At 44.5% G+C, this 16307-nt stretch overlaps 1 protein-coding gene across 1 annotated transcript; it reads left to right on the forward strand.

Annotated features, from left to right (window-relative positions):
- The first annotated feature begins 778 nt into the window (after nt 1-778).
- On the forward strand, nt 779-15818 carry TRIM6 (tripartite motif containing 6). Its single transcript, XM_030330820.1, has 8 exons — nt 779-833; nt 8144-8632; nt 9110-9205; nt 9877-10107; nt 12830-12852; nt 14177-14277; nt 14564-14590; nt 14813-15818. Exons 2-8 carry the CDS (start codon nt 8210-8212, stop codon nt 15373-15375), a joined length of 1464 nt encoding a protein of 487 aa, XP_030186680.1. The 5' UTR covers nt 779-833; nt 8144-8209; the 3' UTR covers nt 15376-15818.
- The last annotated feature ends 489 nt before the right edge of the window (nt 15819-16307 follow it).

Consider the following 16307-nt stretch of genomic DNA (forward strand, 5'->3'; position numbering starts at 1 on the left):
GGAATACTATTCAGCCCTCAAAGGAATAAGGTACTCATACATGGCACAACATGAATGAACATTTAGAAGTAGTATGCCAAATGAAAAAAAGCCATGTTGCCCAACCCCCTGTCCTGACTTCGATCTGGACACCCTCCTCCTTGCAGGCTCCCATCCCCCAACCCTCTTTCCCAGACCGAGTCAGGCTCCTCTCCTCAGTTCTCTTGAGGCAAAACGTTTGCCCTTCCTTTTCTTCTTAAGAGTTGCTGTGCATTGAAACCTTACAGCTACAGCTCTCAGGCTTCGTAAGCTTTGCATGTATGCACAAGGACCTAAATACACGTATCTATCGTCTCTCATAGTGTACATAGGTCACATAGGTTAAAATTGCAGATACAGTTTTTAAGTTAATACCTTTTAATGATGTCTTTGCAAAGCATACCATTATGGTGCGAGGCGGTTATCTTTACCTACACGTATACGTTTGGATTCTTTTATTCAATTTAATTAATAGAGCGTACGGCTGTATTATCAGTGTTACTCAACACTGACGTGAGATCGGAAGGCTCCGGTAAAGTGAAGACGATGCACAAGTGCCCTCTCGGGCGCTCAGGTGTTTCCCCAGGCCCCAGACTCACGGCTCCCAGGTGAGCGGAACAGCGCCCCCTCTGGCAGCTGGGGCCCCGGCCACCACACCCCTGGAGTGCGGGCCCCGCGCCGCGGGACGCGCCGGCCCTATCAGCAACCTCTGGCCCTCGCCTCGCCCCGCCTCTGGGCTCGGAGTCTCTGGGCAGGGGTGGGTGGAGGCTGCCGCTCCTGCGAGTCCTCGGCTCCGATCCAGACCCAGAGTCCAGGTTAGTGAGCAAGTCCACTTTCTGGCCAGCCACCGCTGTCCCCGCTGGCGCTGGGAGCCCCGCCCGCCCTGCAGGCTGGGGTGCGGGGGGGACTTCGCGGGTGGACCAGAGCGACGGAGACCTCTGCGGTTTCGAGTTGACTCGAGTTTGGCAAGGGAGCGCGGAAGGCCCGGCGACCCCTGCCTGGCTTGGGAGCCGGGAGTAGTCTGTGTAAAGGGTGGTGTTAGGGGGCGGTAGGATGCGGGGGAAGGGGGTGCAGCCCTGGAAGTTTTGGGTTCGGGAATGGGCGCAAACCGTGGGACGGCGTGGATTCTGAGGTCAGCACCCCCTCCCCCGTCTCGGCCGCTCTGACCCAGGAAGTGACACCGCTCATCCTCCACCCGGGAGGCCTTGACCTCTCGCCAGGGGGTTGGGGGGGTGAGCCTTCCGCCCTCGCCAGACCTGCGGGTCCGTTCGGAGGCGGGGCTGGCCCTGGAGCCCTGACTGTCGAGGAACCGAGCAGGCCCCGCACCCTCTGGCCCTCACAATCTACTTAAAACTACTTGGAGAGTCTTGACCACCCGGGGCTGCTCACAGCCAGTTCCTCTCCGGCTTCTCATTCTCTCGACGTGCCGGCCACCGGGAGATGTCTGCCTTTCTGTGACGCGCCACTTACTGTCACTTCTGGCCGAGGTGACAGGTCAATATAAGATATGAAGTCCCTTCCTTTTCCGAGCTCATGATATAGATGACTTGATCGTTTTTTCTTTTCATCCTCACCCCAACTCAGTGAATTCAAATTAGTGACAACGTTGATTAGTTAATCGAGGCAGAAATGTGTGCTTGAGAACCCCCTGTGTCCAAATTCTGCCTCCGACCCTGACCTTTTTGAGTTTAGGTTTCATCCATCTATAAAATGGACAGAGAAATATTTGTACCCTACAGTTTGGGTGAGTATTGAGGGTTTAAACACATAGGCGACTACAAATAGTAAATTATCAAGTCATTATTCTTGACAAACTCAATGCTGAGATTTTAAAATCCACAATTAAAATGATTTTTGCAAGAATAAATAGAGTGGGGAACACAATATGTTAAAATGCACAATAATAAAGAAGAATATGGCTAACATCTAAAGTTAAAAATTTAAGAGTTTTTAAAAGTTGGGATTTCAAGTGGGATTCACAAATGCAAGGGGAAAATAAGGATTTTATGAACTATTTGGAAAAAACCCTCAGTTAATGGATTATCTAAAACTCAGGGAGAAGAAGAAAACCTGTGCAGGACAGTATTTTAAGAATTTGCAAAGTTATTACAAGTTTCTGAAACGCATGGGATAGAGATTCTTTCGATGTAAATTTAAAAAAAAAAGTGAAGCAGATAATATTCCAATTCAAATATTTATCAAGTGCCACCTGTTAGATAATCCATTCCAGATAATAGGTTAAAGTAGAATAACCCTACACAAAGGTTAAAAAAAAAATACCGTTATTCCCTAAGCATGAGAAACTAAACTCACTTATGAAAGCAGTTTCGACCCGATTGGATTTTTGCTGCATTTTCAGTAGACCTACCAGCTGGAGTGGGGGGTTGGGCAGTCCTGGCCATCTTATTTCTAATTTATTGTGAGCCCCCAGTCTGTGCTAACCTTTAGTATTCCCTGCCCAGTCACTGGCTTTTTTTTTCTGCAGCCATTTTGATACTGAATTGTGAGCTTCCATTCTTTCCGATGTTTCAGATCTAAATATCAGCCATTCTCTGAATCTTCCTCTCCCCACCCTTTTCTAGCTACTTTGCCCCCTGTGTTGCATCTGCCTGTGGAGGAAGCGCCCGTATCTAAAACAGTGCTTCTGAAGCCTGCCTGTCTGTGTATAGGCATCACCTGGGGATCTTTATTGAATTGCAGAAACTGAATTGGCCAGGGTGAGGCTGAGATTCTGCATAAAGAGTTCCATTGGATGCCAATGCTGATAGTTAGCCGACCACCTGACCTTCTTTTTCAGGCATCTGCTTCTGATTTAATAGTTCCGCCTGGTCATGAATTTGGCCTCTTTCATTTGCAAATTTGACCCACTGAACTCAGGCACCTCAGGCTCTGGGATCTGCACTCACACGGCCGGGCTGTCATCTCAGCCCGGCCACACTGCTCTTGAGACCGGCCTCCAAGGGAGGCTGAATTGACCTGTTATGTCCTCTCTGGGCTGCGCTCCGCTGCTGCGGGTGGTCAAAGGCCTGCAGGGATGTGGGCAAGGGTTACTCAAACATGCTAGCTCTGTGCTCCCCTCCTTCACAATTTCTTCTTTTCTGCAGCCTCAACTTTATACACGTTGAGAAGCGACATCAACTCTTACATCATCTTTTCTGCTCAAAAATCTTTGTCTTGAATATCTATAGTACTGCATTAGGTGAACAAGAACTATAGAAATATAGGACCACATGTATAATTTTAAATTTTCTTGTGGCCTCATTAAAAAGAAACAGGTGAAACGGATTTTTTAATATATTTTATTTAACTCAATGTGTCCATTTTTAGGATGAGTAATCAATATAAAAAGTTAATGTTGCATTTTAGATTATTTTTTCTAACAAAATCTTTGAAATCTGGTGTGTATTTTATATTTAAAAGATCTCATTTTTGACTAGCCACACTTCAAGTGGCTACCATATTTGACAGCTCAGTTCTAATTCATGCTTAGAAGATAGAAAGCCACGCCTTCAATTTTTCTCAATACATTTCTTCTTTCTGTTTTTGTCAACTCTAATGAGTTCTAATTTACATCTATCAAGTTAACTTTAAGCACACAATTCTATGAGCTTTGATATGTAGACAATTGGTAATCACCAACATAATCCTATATAAAGGGCATTTCCATCACCCCCAAAAGTTTTTGTGTCCTGTTGCAAGTAATCCCCTTCTTACACCCCTGGACATTGGCATCCACTAGTCAGTTTTCAACTCGTATACTGTAGTTTTGTTTTTTCTAAGATTTCATATAAATGGAATCATATAGAAACTTACCTTTGGTATCTGGCTTCTTTCCCTTTATATAATGCTTTTGAAGTATATCTTGTGGTTAAGTATCCATTCCATTTTATTGTTTGGTAATATGCCATTGTATGGATATACCAAAATGTGTTCATTTACCAGTTAATGGTTTTATGTATTATTTCCAGGACTTGGCTATTATTGCATTACATTGCTTTCAGGAGGCAGAAATGCCCCATGGCCTATCCTGTACATGAAGGTCACATTTGGGAGCCCAGGGCTAGTGTGCTTTCAGCGAGGCAGTGCATTTGTGAGCTGGCTCTTTCATGTCCCAGGCAAGGCTCCAGCTAGGCAAGCAGACAAATGGCTTCCAAGGAAAGTGATTAAATGCCAGAACACACACACTCACTCTATACATACATACATACATACATGCACAAGAAAGATGTCTTTAAAAAATTCTCTTTGTGATTTAAGACAATAGTAATATAATTTAACAACTGAAAACTTCTAATAATGAGAATAAAATAGTGTTTTTCAATGAGAAGGACATCTGTCTTAATTCAGCACAGACAAGAAATAAAATTAGAGTAAATTCTAGCATTTCTAGTTGTCTAGTTAGAGAAGCTTCTAGCTTTTTTAACTGACCCTTACCCCAGGCACACAGAGGCAACTGGCTCAGGCTGAGCTTTCTCATGTTGTCCTTAAATGCCATCTCATTAAATCTTGTTATGAATGGAAATAGTGGATTTTCATTGTAGGTCCAAAAGAAGTAAGAGGATACGAAAAGTGGTAAGAAAGTGCCTCATGAATTCTTGTAACAGATACTTATTTAGGGCTATCTATCTACCAGACTTTGCTCTGTCCCCAGTAAAAATATCCAGAGGCCCTTTTCCTTGTGGTGAGAGGTAAGAGCACCAGAAGATCAGAGAGCAGTGCCAGCTTAGGTGTAACCATAACTAGTTTTTGCATTGGCTCAGACAATTATCACAACTGTACTCCTAACGGAGGAATGATTTCAGCAGTGCACAAAAGATGAAGCCACATCTCAGATCAGGAATTATTCCAGTGTTCTAAAACTAGACACTGATAAATTCAGGATTTAGACCTGGGTCCATGTTACTCTAGTACCAATGCCTTCTTTTCTGCCCTATACTGCCAGGGAAAAGGAGGCAGCCTGAGTCTGCAAGATGTAATGCCAGGAATGAAGCAGAGTTGGGCTGGGGAAGGAGCCTGTAGGTAATTTAGAAAGAGCTGTTGGATGCTTTTTTTTTAATTTATTTTTTAACGTTTGTTGATTTTTGAGACAGAGACAGAGCATGAGGGGGGAGGGGCAGAGAGGGAGGGAGACACAGAATAGGAAGCAGGTTCCAGGCTCAGAGCTGTCAGCCCAGAGCCCAGTGCAGGGCTCAAACCCATGCACCGTGAGATCATGACCTGAACTGAAGTCAGACGCTTAACCGACTGAGCCACCCAGGCGCCCCTGTTGGATGCTTTTAAATGCTAGGAAGAACTGGGATTCCATCCTGAAGCAGTGTGGCCAAAAAGTGAGACCAGCGCTGGTCAGGATATGGACAGAAGCAAGCTGAGCCACTTCATGACCGGAGTGCCCTTGCAGGTGATGTGGGTAGCATGAAGAAAACATTCTCTCCCTTGAAGGACCAGACGGGTCTCTGATTAACAACCTGAGATTTGAAACTGCATAAAACTGGATTGTTATCTTTACTTTGTCACTTACTCACTCTGAGACTTTTGGTAGTTAAACACCTTTTTAAGAAATTCACTTTTCACATTCAGAAAATAGATGTTATTAAACTTCCCTGATAGAATTATTGTGGGGATTGGTTATATAATATCTGTAAAGAGTTCAGCCATTGCCTAGCACATAGAAGTGATCAGAAAATGGTATTGATGATTATTTCCTTCATACACATTTCATATACACTTGTCTGCATTAATCACGGTTATCTATCTTTGTGTCTTCGAGAGTAGATTTGTTTCCTGCTGGGAGTCTAAATAGTATATGCCCTTGGGGAGTATTTGTTTCATTCATCATTATCTCCCCACAGCAGCTATAGAACCATGCTTGACCCTCCAGTACTCTCCCATCACATGCCTTTTATACAAGCTGAGAGGCGGGGAGAACTCTGCACTGGAGGTCATGGGTAAGCCCCCTCCTCTTCTTTCTTCCTCTCATGCACTTTGTTTATTAAGATATAATTCTCATATCATGAATTTCACCCTTTTAAGGTATATTTTTTGGTATAGTAACAAATGTATTCAATAAGCACCACTATCTAATTCCAGAATTTTCATCACCTCGTAAAGAAACCCTAAACCTCTGAGCAGTAACTCCCCATTCTTTCTCCCTCATCAACTAATCTATTTTCCCTGCCTAAGATTCACCTACTCTGGACCTTTTGTGTAAATGGGATTCTATAATATGTGATCTTTTGTGTGTGGCTTCGTTCACCTGGCCTGATGTTGTCAAGGGCATTCACGCTGCAGCATGTATCAGGACTTCATTCCCGCCTTCCTCCCACTTTTACATATTTCTATCCCATTAGTGATTCAGTACTTGCCTGAAATGCTGTAAGACCTCTTTGTCCCTTCATACATCTTCCTTAGGTCTTTCTCTGGGGACTAGTCCTACACTAGAAGGGCACGTGGTCTCAATAGCCCCACCTTTCCCCTCTCCTCTCTCAACACATGCATCCCTTGAGGCTCCTGTCAAAATTTATCACAGGCCCTGGTGAAATTTCTTCATCAAGCAGGACCTTTCTCATTTCCACATCCCTAAAGCCCCGGGTCTGTGTCTGATTTTTACCACCTTCACCACTGAACATCTGTTTAAAGTTCTGACTTTGAGGACAGAGCCTTGAACTAGGATTATGGACATGTTAAGTTCTGCCAACTCTATGACTTAGAAGCTTTTTGATTTTATTATGTCACTTAATGTCTGTCTCTATTGTTTTATCAAAGAGCCAAAAATACTTATTTATTCAGGGTTTTTTCTATGAGGGTTAAAGAAATCAGGGGAATGTGATTTCTAAATCACAACAAGGTATAAAAGTTTTATAAAAATATTACCTCATGTTATTGTGGTCATTGCTGGTGTTTTTGTTTTTTTCTGGGAAGCTGACCATGAGGGATGAAAGGGCTCTGTATGGAACAGAGCTGTAAGCAGGTGGAATTGTCTTTGCAATAAATGAATCTCACAAGAAAGCTCATGAAAAAAGGAGGTTCTGGATTTTTATTCATCAAAAGTTGAGGACCTTACACTTGAAACCAATATATCACTGTATGTTAACTATACTGGAATTAAAATGTAAAAATAAAGTTGAGGATCTATGTGTAGGCACTGCTATTTCTGAGCTACAGTAATGAACAAAAACAGTCTCCGATCTCTAGCACTTATATTCTAGTGGGAGGATTCAGGCAATTAAAGATGTACATTTAAGTGGTGATAAAAAGAACAATGAAGCAGGTTAGTATATGAAGAGTGATTTTTATAAGAGTGGCCATGCTTCAGTTAGGTTAGGCAGAGCCAACTTTTTTGATAAGAGAGCATGAAAGCAGAGTGTGGAATGAAGTCCCTGTGTCAGGCGGATATCAGGGTGAACGGTCTTTCTTGAAGCAGTAACAGCAAGTGCACACATCCTGAGGCAGCCGCGTGTTTTGGTGTTTTTAACCAACTGAGCCACTCAGGAGCCCCTGTTTGGTGCTTTTAGTACCGAGGGTGTGTTTTGGTGGATGAGAACAAACAGATGGTGGCTCACACAAAGCCACTTCTCATGGGCCACAGTTGGTCCCTCCATCCAGTAGGAGTAAAGAGAAATTATAATTCTTGCTGTACTGAGAGCACAAATTGACGTCTAGTATGAGTTGGGGTAAATAACATGTCTGAAGCCAGGATAAGAAGCCCTTGTTGCCCCAGGTATCTGATCTCTTTGTTCAGAACACCCAACATCCTTTTAATCACCTTTCTTTCTTTCTTTCTTTCTTTCTTTCTCTCTTTCTTTCCTTCCTTCCTTCCTTCCTTCCTTCCTTCCTTCCTTCCTCCTTTCTTTCTTTCTTTCTTTCTTTCTTTCTTTCTTTCTGTAAGTTTATTTCTACTTGAGAGCGAGACAGAGCATGAGAGGGTAAGGAGCAGAGAGAGAGGGAGATACAGAATCCGAAGCAGACTCTAGGCTCCAAGCTGTCAGCACAAAGCCCAACTTGGGGCTCGAATTCATGAACTGTGAGATCGTGACCTGAGCCCAAGTTGGACACTTGACTGACTGGGCCACCCAATATTCACCCTCATTTCTTACTCTGACCCTTTTTTGTTTGCCCATCTACCCAGGATCTGTGAGCAGGAGGTGTCTTAGAAATCTCAGCTAGGCGGGCAGGAGCCAGGAGAATAGCTACAATGACCTCAGCAGTCCTGGTGGACATACAAGAGGAGGTGACCTGCCCCATCTGCCTGGAGCTCCTGACAGAACCCCTGAGCATAGACTGTGGCCACAGCTTCTGCCAGGCCTGCATCACAGGGAACAGCACAGAATGGGTGATAGGCCAAGAAGGGGAAAGCAGCTGTCCTGTGTGCCAGACCGGCTACCGGCCCGGGGACCTGCGGCCGAATCGGCACCTGGCCAACATCGCAGAGAGACTCAGAGAGGTGGTGTTGGGCCCCGGGATGCAGCTGAAGGCGAGTCTGTGTGCACACCATGGAGAGAAACTCCAGCTCTTCTGCAAGGAAGATGGGAAGCTCATCTGCTGGCTTTGTGAGCGGTCTCAGGAGCACCGTGGTCACCACACAGTCCTCATGGAGGAGGTTGCCCATGAGTACCAGGTGGGAGCCCACATGGCAGAAGGCAGGAGGAGCAGGGGACCTTGGCAGGAGATTGTAACTTTTCTTCATGCTGCAACCTAATTTCCTTGTAGTTTTCCTGTTTACCTAGAGGATGAACCTAGAAAAGGCCCTCACTGCCCAAGGGTAACTTTATCTCTTTCTTGCTCAAGACCTGCTCTGCATGAACAGAGGATGATGTGGGGGGAGGGGAGGGGGGCGCAGCTAGGGGCCCTGGTAGATCAAGTGTGAGGAATATGGCGGCAATGAGAGGAAAGTCCTTCGTGGGCAGGTTTTTTCCCTGGGAGGAGAGACAATCAGCCTGCATCCACTCTACATAAAAGATCCTTAGGCCTTCTCAGTTCTTCAGCCCCAGCAGGATAGGCTTCTGAGGTCGGCATAATCTCTTCCCCATTTATTCTGTTCTGGGCATGGAGACAAGCTAGTGCTTGACCCTGCTTGACCTGATGTTTCTTTAAGGAGAAGTTCCAGGAGTCTCTGAGGAAGCTGAAGCAAGAGCAGCAGGAAGCCGAGAGACTAAAAGCTGTTATCATAAGGAAGAGGACATCCTGGAAGGTAAGAGAGATTTCTTCCTGAAGGTGTCCTGGGACAGGAATCAGGGCAGGGCATGGGAACCGAGGGCAAAGGAGCCCTGGTCCTGTCTGTTCCCTCATTTGACTGGAAGAGCTTCCCTTTGCCCCATCCTCACTGCGACCCTTACAAACAAGGGTATTGTTCTTGCTGTGGAGTTGGGGAAGGAGGAGTCAGAGAATGAATACATCAAAAAGGAATTCAGGTTTTTGAAGATAGTTACATAGGAGAGGAAAGGCCATTGGTGGCCCCCAATTCCTGATTCTAGACCTTGTTCTATGGTTTCAAGCTCTGAAAGCTGCTGGAAAGACAGGTCTCACACAGGCCGATCATTCCCACCTTGGTACTCCGAATTGGAAGGAGAGGCCAATGCAGATGCATGGGAGGCCATGGAGGCAGCTTGGAATCTAGACCTCACCCAGGAGCCATAGTCTATATCGAGGAGGGCTAGATAAGGTAGCCTGGGGCTCATGGTCTGGGAAGAGCTGAAAAGAAAACAGAAGGGAAGAACAGGTTCTGCAGGACTTCCTCCCCCATTTACCCTCTCCCGGTGAGACCTGGCCCCAAGAGCCTGACCCCCCCCACCATCCCCGCTCCAGAGAGGAGACCCTCAGCTCAACAGACTAGCAGCCTCTTCCTCTTGCATGTTCCTAAAGAATCAGATGGAACCTGAGAGACACAGGATCCAGACACAGTTTAATAAGTTGAGAAGCATCCTGGACAAAGAAGAGCAGCGACAGTTGAAAAAGCTGGAGGAGGAAGAGAGGAAGGGGCTGAGTATTTTAGAAGAGGCTGAGGATGAGCTGGACCAGCAGAGCCAGTCACTGAGGGAGCTCATCTCAGACCTGGAGCTTCGGTGTCAGGGGTCGGCAATGGAGCTGCTGCAGGTGAGACTTGTGAAGGAGCCCCTGGTCTGACGGTCCAGGCAAAGGGAGACTAACTCTCCTTCCCTTCTTACACGGGACTGATGACCTGGTGGGGGCAAGAAAACAATTCGTTTGGCCCACTTGGGCCTTTTACCTGTTAAACTGTGTAGAGGTCATGGATAAAGAATGGAATAATTAAAGTACAAATGCTAGGGGAATGTCTCATTTTTACTTATTATGTATAAACTGAGGTCCAAAACTTTATTTGATACAGTGGAGAAGCTGTTATATCCATTGATGTTCTACAGCAGCACTTCTGAATCTCGGCACTATTGATATTTTGAGCTGGGAATTCTTTGCTGGGAGGGGCTGCTCTGTGCATTGTAACATGTTTAGCAGGATCCCTGGCCTCCACCCACTAGATGCCAGTAGCTCCACCCCCCACCCCCCACCCCTGTCCGCTCTGACAACCAGAAATCCTCCAGATATTGCCAAATACCCTTGTGGAGCACATAATGCCTCTTCTCCTGTTGAGAAGAGGTAGGCATTCGGCACCTGTTGTCTCTGATGCTGACTTGGGATTTGTCAGGTACTTTTCACCCAGCTTAGTCCCCGGCAAACACCTACAAAGCTCAAGTACTTAGAGGTTCTGTATGTAATCACAAACCCTTCTTTGCTTTACTGTCTTCTTAGGGCAGAATCATTTAACGTGTTGTGATAGAAGTTCGAACAGGTCTTTTTAAGGCACAGAGAAGACTGGACTCTGGTGTGTGTGTGCGTGAGCGTATGTGTGTATTGGGAGGGTGCCAGGTGTCAAATCTGGAGAGGTTTCGTGCAGGAGCTTGAATTGAAGTTGAAATCTGAGCAGGTATTTTCTGCATAGAGTGAATAGGGTGACTATGAAGTGGAGACAGGATGTATTTTGTAACCTTCTGGAACCTTCAGGCTGTTCCTTACTTTCTGTTTGCCTACTTGCTTTCCTCTTCTCCCTTTGGTGGTAGAATAATCATTGCCTGTTCTTGCGCCCTACTGTTGGGGTCATTACTAGAATGTCACTATGACATTCTTCCACACTCCTGATTTCCCATCTTAATTTTATTCTTCTTGCCCTTTTGCTTCGTCTTTGACATTGGGTTACCCTGACGCTTCTCCCTGCTCCCATTCTTGCCTCTCCACAGACCCCTCAAGATGTAAAAATTGCTCGTACATGCAAAGGGATCATCAGTGTATGTCGCTCACCCAGGCACCTGTATATACTCTCACACCCATTAGCATGACTTGCCCAGGGGGCGTCTTAACTTGAGTGCTGTCTCACAGTCAGTTTTTCTAGAGCTTGTCCAGCACAAACACGTTCCTCTTCTCTTTTCTGTATCTATGGGGCATTGCTGCGCAGTAAGATTTGATAGCTGCTGCAAGCCCACAGCTTTCAAGTTTCAAAATATGACCCCTGAGGATAACACTAACAAAAGAAAAAGAGCCATGAAGTGGCACCCTGATTTGGCCATTTGGGTTCCTCAGTACAGCCATGCCTTAAGGCCCACACAACCTTGGGTATTTGGTGTAAGTTGACACGTATCCACCACCTCCACTGCTTCCCACATGCAGGCCAGTTTAAATTTTTTTTTTTCAATGTTTATTTATTTTTGGGACAGAGAGAGACAGAGCATGAATGGGGGAGGGGCAGAGAGAGAGGGAGACACAGAATCGGAAACAGGCTCCAGGCTCCGAGCCATCAGCCCAGAGCCTGACGCGGGGCTCGAACCCACGGACCGCGAGATCGTGACCTGGCTGAAGTCGGACGCTTAACCGACTGCGCCACCCAGGCGCCCCATGCAGGCCAGTTTAAAGATAGCCCCAACACAGAGAAAATAGATGAAACTGTTTGCCTTTTTTTCAGTCATTGTGGTAACGAGGCAGAAGTTAGGGAGACCAAGTGGGAGGCTATGAGGCATTTCTGCTCAAGTGAGGGAGGAGGTGGCAGTGATGACAGTGAAGACCAGGTGGCTAAAAGAAGTTGCGAGCATGAAATGGACTGGCTTGGCCTAAGATGGGACGTCAGGGTGAATGTAAGGTAGTTTTTAGGATGATACTTTGTCTAAATGTGGTGACTAAATGGATGCTGGTAACACTGAGGAAGATGGAAGATACGAGACCTCATGGTTGCAGAAAAAGTAAGTTTTCCTTTAAACATTTTGAGTGTGTGGTGTCGGTGGCTCATTTGCTGGTGCAGATGAGAGTGATCTGAGCAGAAGTTCCAATTTGGGAATCATCAACACATGTGTGTGTCAAAATCAAGAAAACTGGAAGAAGTCAGCAAGGATAGCTTAGAGGGCTAGAAGAGGCAAAGATTGAAAAATAACCATAGTTAAGACTCTTGTATCCTTAGCAACTAGAATGTAAGCATCTCAAGGACAGAAATTATGACTTAATCATGTGAGATTCTCTAGTGCTAATAGGTGATGTGCATATATAACATTACACATACACACACACACACACACACACACTATTGTCAAAATAAAGGTGCTATTGATGAGTTGAATCATTTCCCAACATTCCTACATAGAGCCTCAGGGACAGTCTACTTTGAGTTCTTATCTCCACTTTGTGGCCTCCATATGGGTCCATCTTTATTTCCATGATATCATGGGGTTGTGGGGAATAGATAAGGAATATGGATGAGGCTGTGTTAGAGGATAAGACCTATAACTCCTTGACTTAACAATTTCTCTTTCCTTCCTAGGATGTGAGTGATGTCATGAAAAGGTATGTGTAGGAGAATACAGGGTGGTTCCCTTGGATTGACAAAGGTTCCGATATCCATAGAATTATCTTGTGGTCAGTGGAAAAGGAAAGAAGAAAAATCACAAGACGGGAGATTTAGGACTATGATGTCCTGAGTTGCTCATCATGAGGATTTTTAGGTTCCCTGAACTAAAGGGAATGACCTGGTTTCTATGGTAGGAGAATTTGAGTGATGGGGTGGGGATGGATGTCACAAATTGGTGACAGTGGTTCTTAAGAATAAAAGGTTACAGTATCATTTACTCTTCTAGTATCCTATGATGGAACCTTTTTGCCACAAAACTCTACCTGCTTCCAGCCTGATTCCAGTAGTTTATAGCTACCTCAATCTACACAGGGATTTTCTTTGTCCATGTCTTTTATCAGAGGGAAATTTCCCATCTGTGTTTCCCAAGGTCCAAGAATCAGTTCTTGGGGCATCTGCCTTCAATTTCTCTTTCTTCCTTAGCTTTAGAACAGTCCTGCCTTGCTACCTATTTCTCCTCAGACTTCCATTTTTCTCAATTCCAATAAAAACATAGATGTGAAATCTTGAGAAGAGTTGTTTTAGGCCTGGAACAAAAGCTGTTTTCTTCTCTATCACATACTCTAGAATTTCATCCATCAAGATGACGGCTAAGGTTGTCCACACACCTGGTACCTTTACGCTCCTCACAGACACATGAAATATGGAGACTGTTGTCCTTTCTGAAGTCTTCACTCTCAGTTTGGAGAAGATGTCTCCTTTCTCCAACTGGCGTAATATTCCTAGAGACAGGCCTCTTTTTGAAGGCCTTTCTCCCTAGGCCTCTGGGAGACCCTAAGGCCTAAACTCAGTCTTCAGAAGAAGCCCTTTACTCAATACTCTCAGAGCCCTGGCAGCAGGTTCCTGGCAGTCTCCCTTCAACACAGCCCCTTGTAGTAGACCCTCTAAGGTGGCACTTGTAAGCATTTTGTATCTTGTTTAGAGGAAGCAAAGGATTTCCCAGTCACTATTTTACTTAATTTTATATAATCTTAAGATGTAGAGAGAGAAGGGAAAATGATTGTATTTTACAAAAACAACAAAACCAACCAAAATGAGGCTTTGAAGGGTTAGATCTTATCATAGTTTACACAGATGCTGAGAAGCTAGTTTCTAGTCCAAGTCTTTGGTTCCAGTGCTAGGGCTCTTTGCTGAATTATGCTGATTTTCTTCAAGAAAGAATGTTGAAGTTCTCCCAGGGACCGGGGAGATGAGGGAGACAGGTGTTGGAAGAACCCAAGGGCAGCAGTGTAGGAGATTCATAAGGTCTCTTCTCTCTAGAAGTGAGTTCTGGACCCTAAAGAAGCCAGAAGCTCTGCCCACCAAGCTGAAGAGTATGTTTCGAGTCCCAGATCTGAAAAGGATGCTGCGAGTGTTTAGAGGTGAGGAGATTCAGGGGACAGCTTTTGGATGTGGAATTATTGTAGCCCAAGCAATAAATAGAATAGAGCGAAGAGTTGATATTTGGGGAGAGTGGTGCAGAGAGAGGTCAGAGAGGGAGGGACATAGCATGCTGCAAAAGATACAGTTCATATTAAAGGAGGAATGAGATGGCCAACTTGCATTTTTACAGAAGTCCCTGCCTCCCCCCTCAATCCATGATGGGGAGACAGCAGACCTGAGACTGTCAGTTCTGTGCAACATGATTGACTCTGATTATCATTACAGAACTGACGGATGTCCAGAGCTACTGGGGTAAGTAGCCAGCATGGCATCTTTGAGCAACATGTCCTTATTCTCTTTCACATGCTCCCCCCCTACTCTGACATACCCACATACTCTAAGGCACGAAGTGTTAATACCATCCCTCCATACCCCCATGTAGTTCCAATTCCTCCACTTCTGTGTTTCCTCTTTTCAGTGTCTTAAGACCCACGTACCTATCCTCCCCTGCTGATGTTGTATCTTTTCCCACAGTGGACGTGACTCTGAATCCACACACGGCTAACTTAAATCTTGTCATGTCTAAAAACCGGAGACAAGTGAGATTTGTGGGTGCCACGCTGCCTGGGTCTTACCTGGAAGAGCATTATGACTGTGGTATCCTGGGCTCCCAACATTTCTCCTCTGGGAAACACTACTGGGAGGTAGATGTGGCCAAGAAGACTGACTGGATCCTGGGGGTGTGCAGTAATTCAGCGGAACCCACGTACTGTTTCAACCAGTTTACGAATAATCGAAATGTTTACTCCAGATATCAACCTCAAAGTGGATACTGGGTGATTGGGCTACATCATAAACATGAATATAGAGCCTATGAGGAATCTTCCACTTCCCTGCTCCTCTCTATGATGGTGCCCCCTCGCCGGGTTGGGATTTTCTTAGACTACGAGGCTGGCACTGTCTCCTTTTACAATGTCACGAACCATGGCTTTCCCATCTACACCTTCTCTAAATATTACTTTCCTAGCACCCTTTCTCCATATTTTAATCCCTGCAACTGTGTGGTCCCGATGACCCTGCGTCGCCCAAGCTCTTGAACATTCTGCCATCTCCACTCACACCTGAGCAGTACCCTCTAGTCTGAGGTCCATCTGTACCTCAGTCTCTCTTTTCTGAACTTCTGTATTCCTGCATTCTCATGCCTTTCACTTTGAACATGTACTCAGTGCTAGAATATACCCAGAGGTGATAGTGAACATCCCTAACTAGTTAATTACAGACCTTTGGATGGGTGGGGGTAGCTTTCAACATGTTACCATTAAGCATGATATTTGATGGAGTTCTTTTTGTTGTTGATTCATGGGATCAAATTTTTAGGAAGTTCTGTTCTATTTTCTATATTTTTTTAATATTGAATGAAAAATTGAATTTCAACAGATACTGTCTATAAGATGGAGATTTCTTGTGTCATTTTTATTCTGTTATTGGAGTACATTGATTTGTTTCCATTTTTAAATGCAACACAAAGTCCTGAAATAAATCACTATTATTCTTCACATGCGATACTGGATTTATTTTTGCTAATACATTGTTTAGGTTTCATTCCCATCTCTGTTTATGAAAGATTTTGACCTGTAATGTTACATTCTTATAACATCATTGTCAGGTTTTATAAAATGCAACAAATGAACAAAGTATTGTATTTTTGTGTAAGTATATATAGGATTGAGTGCTAAAAACCATTATAATGTTAATTTTGATGGCTTTAAATTCAAAGAAAGAAATTTTAATTTCAGTTTTTACTACAACCTTCATGGATTTAAAATTTTAAGTGTAGTGTTTGAAAATTTAAAACAAATCTCCCAAATTCATTGAAGTAGAAAAAGGAGAGAAGAAAATGATAAATCCAAAACAGGTTTTTCTCCCAGAATGGGAGGAAACATACAAAGAAAATAATATAAAGAATTTTAAGGAAGAGAATGATTTTTTCCAGCTTTACCCCCTTTCTTTATGCTCAAATGTGAACAGC

This window comes from Lynx canadensis, chromosome D1, assembly GCF_007474595.2.
Source record: "Lynx canadensis isolate LIC74 chromosome D1, mLynCan4.pri.v2, whole genome shotgun sequence".
NCBI lineage: Eukaryota > Metazoa > Chordata > Mammalia > Carnivora > Felidae > Lynx > Lynx canadensis.

Coding starts and splice junctions, on each gene's coding strand:
- TRIM6 (XM_030330820.1), top strand. CDS start 8,210: ATGACCTCAGCAGTCCTGGTGGACATACAAGAGGAGGTGACCTGCCCC. Junction 9,206..9,876: donor GGAAGAGGACATCCTGGAAG/GTAAGAGAGATT, acceptor ATGTTCCTAAAG/AATCAGATGGAACCTGAGAG. Junction 14,278..14,563: donor GATGCTGCGAGTGTTTAGAG/GTGAGGAGATTC, acceptor TTATCATTACAG/AACTGACGGATGTCCAGAGC.